The 6,000-nt window shown below is 38.2% G+C and overlaps 1 protein-coding gene across 3 annotated transcripts in view; it reads left to right on the top strand.

The window, feature by feature from the left end:
* The first annotated feature begins 457 nt into the window (after positions 1 to 457).
* LOC143935414 (PIN2/TERF1-interacting telomerase inhibitor 1-like) overlaps positions 458 to 6,000 on the top strand; it is an 89,622-nt gene continuing 84,079 nt past the window's right edge. The window contains exons 1-2 of one of the 3 annotated variants that reach the window (XM_077459263.1): positions 458 to 730; positions 2,757 to 2,822. In XM_077459263.1, the coding sequence (XP_077315389.1) occupies positions 667 to 730; positions 2,757 to 2,822 (130 nt within the window). In that variant the 5' untranslated portion in view covers positions 458 to 666. The remainder of the gene's footprint in view (positions 731 to 2,756; positions 2,823 to 6,000) is intronic. The other 2 variants (XM_077459262.1, XR_013263508.1) reach the window with 2 other exon arrangements.

Below are 6,000 nucleotides of genomic sequence, written 5' to 3'. Positions count from 1 at the left end.
AAAGATGCCAAAACCATGTAGTATAAGCCTCCACATAGATTTCATCTGAGTTTCTCATTCATACATATATCAGTATTTGACAAATGTCTTAGCACACCAATTTATAGACCTTTCCTACACAAAGTTTATGGAAATGGGACTTGATTCACAGAGCCATGTCCCAGCTTAGGAGGTAAGAGGCAGGAAAGGCAATATTGGAAAGGAAAAGGCAACCTGAAATAAGATCTCTAGTTATTATAAGAGGTACTGTAGGAATGAGACAGACTGGGTGGGCCAAACTGTTTTTATCTGCTGCCACATGCTATATTTCTCAACAGCTCTAGACTAATCAGGAGCGTCTTCCCCCACCCCTTCAAAATGCTTTTAGTTGTCAGAATAAATTAGAGCAGAGAGAAAGAGACCAAGGAAACAAAAAAAAAAAAACCCACATGCTTAATTAAAAAAAAAAAAAAAAAAAATCCCCGCTTACCAGTGCTAATTAATTAGCATGAAATTACCTCCCTCGGATATGATAGCGTCTGAAGGAAATTTTCGCCGCTTCGTACGCCTGATACCAAAAGCGTCTCATCTGATATTTGTATCAGTCTAGTCCTCCTTTGGAAGCTTTAATATCGTTTGAAAATTTTGTTTTCCCCCCTCGTTTGGTCGCTGTGTAAAAATTCCGGGATGCAGAAGCAAACGAGAGGATTGGCAGCTCCAGTGTGTTCTGCTTCCGGTGCGAAGAGAGATGGTAAGCGCATCAGGAGTTTGAAGAGTGATGTGGATGCATGGGAAATCGGGTCATGTTAGGAAAGGGAGGAGGGGGAGACAGAACATTAGGAGGGAAGTGAGAAAGACCCACCCTAGGTTGAAGAACTTTCTGCTTTAGCCTGATTCGATATTAGGGTTATTTTTGGTTCCATGAACTGCACATACAGTTATTACTAATGTGGACATAACTGTCAAACAAATACATATTTTATTCATATTTTTAGGCTTAACTAGGATCTACAGTGGCATATAAGGAAACCGTTATTTTTATAGAATTGTGCGTGACAGGTCCTAATTAGATTTATTAAATTGGACCTGTCAATAACAATTCTGCATGAATAAATTCCTGGGATGTCACCATATACAGCAACAATATATAAAAAACTCTACCATTTATCATTAAAAGAGGTCCTTTAGTTCCAGTCAAGTGACTTTGCCTAGGCTGAAATTATGTCATCAGTCTGTTGCAGACAGTTGGAAGAATTTTATCATTCTCCTCACCCCCAGTGATCAGACTACTACATTGCAACTTTGTGCCAGATCAAAAGATAATAGGATGCAGCAGGGGATTATTTGTGTAAGACAATTACGAACATACCCAAGAACTGCAAGAACCAGACTTTGCATTAGTATTTAATCTCTGAGCAAGCATCTCAGTTCAGGAAGCAGAAAGTGATCCTGGATGATGCATGAACAAAGATGGCTCCATTCTTCTAGCTGGAAAAGGAAGAGGACTGCATTGCCTAGGGGAGTACAAGTATTCTCACTCATTTAGATTTTTCTCTCACTTTCAGTCCCAGTAACTAATGGCCACCAGAACAAATAGAGAAGTTAACCCTCCGCAACGGGGGCACAGGCAGCAATAAGGACCTGATGGGGGATTTAACCCACTCATACTGTAGAAAAAATGTTGGCTTTGAGTATATTTTATTTATTTATTTATATATTTGTATATCTGTATGACGTTCGTGCAGAGAACGCTAAGCCATTCATATATGTCCCTGCACAAAGGAGCTTACAATCAAAATGTTCTACTGAAGCCTTTCACTCATTATCCTTGCAGTATATAGTCTGTTTTTACCTTTTTTGTCCATTTAAAACAAAACTTTATTGCTCCCCAGCTTATTTATATTCAACATTCGTGTTGCAGCAGGTGTTACATTTAAATAATATTTTCTGTTCCCTCTCATAATTTAGATCCATCTTCTTCTTCATCTTCTCTTTCCCCCTTCTCCCCTCTCTACTTTCCATTATTGCTTTAATACCTTTACCCTTCCTTTATTTTAAAAACTACATAAACCCCCTGGGATTTACCAGAGCAATCAAGATGTGACATATTGTTCCTTGCAATAGTTCTACACTTATGTGTTGTTGTCTTGTAACAGATGTAATTTTTGTTGCTTACAAGGAGTTTGTACTTCACTTATCCATTTTATACTGTATGTCAAGCTCAGCTCTACAAACGTTTTAACTTTCCAATAGTTTAAAAATAAAGAATTATAAAAAAAAAAAAAAAAAACACAAATGTACATTTGCTATGCTATTAAAAACATTCCTGAATCTGTACCCATCCATGAAAAAATAGTGCCAGATTGTCTTGCCATTGACCTGAATGGATATTGCTCCAGCAATATGGATTTGGGGACGTTATTGTGTAGGCAGGTAGCCCAGCACAAGATTTTCAGAAGCCGTTCAAGAAGATACATACAAACCAACAGTGGGAATTTGTTTTATTGAGCTAGGAAGGGAGACTGGGGGGTGGTGCAGAAAAAGGGGAACTTGTACCTGAACATTCCCACAGAAAGTGAATGTTAGCTAGATCAAGATTTAAATTAATCCTCATCTGTTATATATGTCTGTTGTGTTGTATTAGCTGGTCTTTTCTTACAAACTATGTTTTTATCGTTGCATCGTTTGTCAGATTTTTTTTTTTTTGCTCCCTGTATCTTGTTGGAGAGATCTCCCCAAAGTAGAAGAACATTACATTTATTTTTCATTTTTTGTAGGGGGTGGGCCTTTTAACAGTTATTCCCATGGGTATATTACACAGTACTGCAGTAACGGTTATTCCTGTGAGTATATAACAAAAATAAATATCAGTATTTTAAAAAAGTTTTTTTATTATTATTTGTATATATAATATAGCTTATCAAAACACAAGGGCAACAAATATATTTACAAAAGGTAAATCCACTTTGCTCTGCAAGTGCACTTGAAAGTGCACTGAAAGTGCATTTGGAAGTGCAGTGGCTCTAAAGCTAAGGGGTAGATCTGAAATGAGTGGAAGCTCTGCCAATTTTATCATCCAATCATGTGCAAGCTAAAATGTTGTTTTTTATTTTCCTTGCATGTCCCCCTTGGATCTAGAGCAACTTTATTTCCAATCGCACTTTCAGTGCACTTTCAAGTGCACTTGCAGTGCAAAGTGGATTTTCCTTTAGTAAATTAGTGCAAACCGCTTCTTCAAGGCTTCATGATCCGTGTCTGTCTCAAAGTATCTAGTATTCACACAGTCTAGTATTCACACAGTCAAAAACAAAATGATTGACTATACAGAATTTCATACATTTATTCTAATACATATACATGTGCATATCCAAAAGAACTGTCTCCTGGCAGGAATGGGAGGGAGGTGGGGATGTTAAATAGAATTTTGATATGTGTTATTATACCTTAAAAATCTGCATTGGATGTGTTCAAGCTAAGGGGAGAATATCATTGAAACTGTATGCCACCCTTAGGTCACAATGCGAAGGCTGTGGTTCTTGTATCACTGATGTTTAATGTACATATCAAGTTCTTACACCGACACTTAAATCAACACCGTAGAACTAAAAAAAGAGAAAAAATATGCAGGACATATAAAGTCCTACATGCTTTTATCCTTTATCAAATAAATAGGGATGGAAGTATGCATTATATATAGTTTTTTATTAGTTTATTCTTACTATTCAGCAATAGTGCAAATGTATACTTTTTATACCAATTTTTTTCTCCCATGTGTCAATTTGGGAGAGGTTTACAAGAGTGTAGTATGGTATTACTATTTAGTCCCTCCCTGGGTGTCTTGTGGTCTTGTTATGGAGGTCTGTGAGTGCTGTGGATGGTTGATTCTGGCTGGTTTGCTTCACAGTTCTGGGAGCTGCGAGGCACACCGGACCCCCTCCTTTTTTACCCTCACTCCCTCTCTGGGACACAGGGATTTGGGCCATGTTCTAATGTGCATCGATGCCACGCCCCAGCATCCTGCGCATGATGCTGCCTTTGCTGACGTCAGTGTGCCGTCGCTGAGTTTTTCCATCGGCATCTCCTATGGAGAGTTTTGGCGCCATTGCGCTTGGCAGACTTGTCCGCTCGGGTGATGGCATCTCCCTTCTCATTGGCACCTGTGTGACATTGGTGGTTACCCAGCGTCTGTCCGCTGAGTATATATACTCCCGTCATTGTGTTCTGACACTCCGTTTGATTAGCTGTGTGGACAATAAGCACTATTGAGTCTAGTACACTGATTTAGACATCAAGGTAACAGTATGTTTTTTTCTCTTCCTGGCTTTTCACACTATGGACTTCTACTGTGATGGTTCCTTTCTGGGCTACTAGTATGACTCCCTCACTACTTGTTAATATTTTTTATTCACACCTTAGGTCCTATTTTCTCTACTTCACCTTATCTTGCCGATTTCACCTCTGATCACTGTCTAGTACCATCTATGGTTCACACCACAAATCTATTAAGCATATTACATTGTTATTTGTTCAATCACTAGCATATTTATTTACTTTTATAGGTTGTGGTGATGTCATTTGTATCATCCTTATTCTTTCAATTATTTTTATTGGATATTTAACATTAACAATTACAACAAGGATTACACAGCATAGATATATCAAGCATGCAAGGGTTTTATAAGAGAAGTTCTAGTACAGGTATATGAGTTGTATTACTAGAGACTTCTAGAATTCATATCAACAAACAATACTAGACCAAAACTTAACCTGGTCGCTGGCCTTTCCATGACACCCCTGACATCCCTTATTGGGATCTGGCTGTGTCTGGGGGGGGGGGGGGGGGGGGGAAAGGTTCGGCCCTTGTGTTATCTAGGATTTAGGTGTATTCTTTCTCCGTGTTTCATTAATGAGTTGTACAACTTATACTCTATTACCTTAGTCTCGTTTAAGCACATGTAATGTAGCCATCTCTCTCGCTCAGAAAGTACCCATTGTCTCCCAGGTCACAAGTGCGCTTTATCTATCTTAAGATATTTCTGTTACAGTAGTTTTAAGTAGTAGTTTCTGTGGTGTGCTTCTCGCCAATAGGTCTACAAGAGTTCTTAAGTCTATTAACATTTAAAGCTCATTGCAAATGAGTATGATTATTATACCATTTGATCCATGGGGCCCAAGGTTGTTGTTCTTTAAGATATTGATTTTTATTTGCTGTGATCATAAGTTCATATGTATGATGTGTTTGAGTTAGAGCGATAACTTCATTCAGGGTTGGAAGAGTAGCCATCTTCCATTTCCTAGTTATTGAAAGTCTGGCTGCCAATAGTATGTTTATTACTATCTTATGATATGCTTTAGGGATGTTATTCATATTTAGGTTAAGGATGGCTAGTTCTGGTGAGATCTGGATGGTGATGCCGGTAACCTTTGCTATTAAGTGGAATACTTCTTGCCAGTATGTATGAATAAGAGGGCATTCCCAAAGAATATGGATTAACGTTCCTACTTGGGCGTAGTTCTTCCAACAGGCAGTTGAGGTATTCCCCTTAAACTTTGTTAAAATTGATGGGGTTAAGTATCTCCTTTGGGCTATTTTCTGGGTTAATTCCCATAATGTGACGCAAGCTGTAGCTTTGTAGATTGATTGAAATGTCAATGCCCATTGTGTTGGTGAGAAGGTATGGCCTAAGTCTTGTTCCCATTTGGTTAGTGTGGGTAGTTTAGTAGGTATGTTTTTTTCTCTCAATATGAGATAAATAATTTCTATTCCTTTCATTGTTGTAGTATGGTTGTTTAGGAAGGACCATATTTTTATAGGGATAGAGACTCGAAGTTGAGGGTTGTGATGTAGGCAGTGAGCTATTTGAAGATATGTGAAGTGTTCAGAGGTCTTAAGTGCTAGTTCTGTGCGGAGTTGTGAGAATGATTTAAGAGTTCCTTGCTCATATAAGGAACTAATTTTGGTGTTTAGGTCTAAGTTCCATGATTTTATGCGAAGATCAGGGATTAGTGTTGTGAGTATCT

This window comes from Lithobates pipiens, unplaced genomic scaffold, assembly GCF_037356315.1.
Source record: "Lithobates pipiens isolate NorthernLeopardFrog02 unplaced genomic scaffold, aLitPip1_a1.2 Scaffold_28, whole genome shotgun sequence".
In the NCBI taxonomy this organism is placed as follows: domain Eukaryota; kingdom Metazoa; phylum Chordata; class Amphibia; order Anura; family Ranidae; genus Lithobates; species Lithobates pipiens.
Note: the sequence above shows the minus strand (reverse complement) of the source record. Positions and strands in the feature narration are given on the sequence as shown.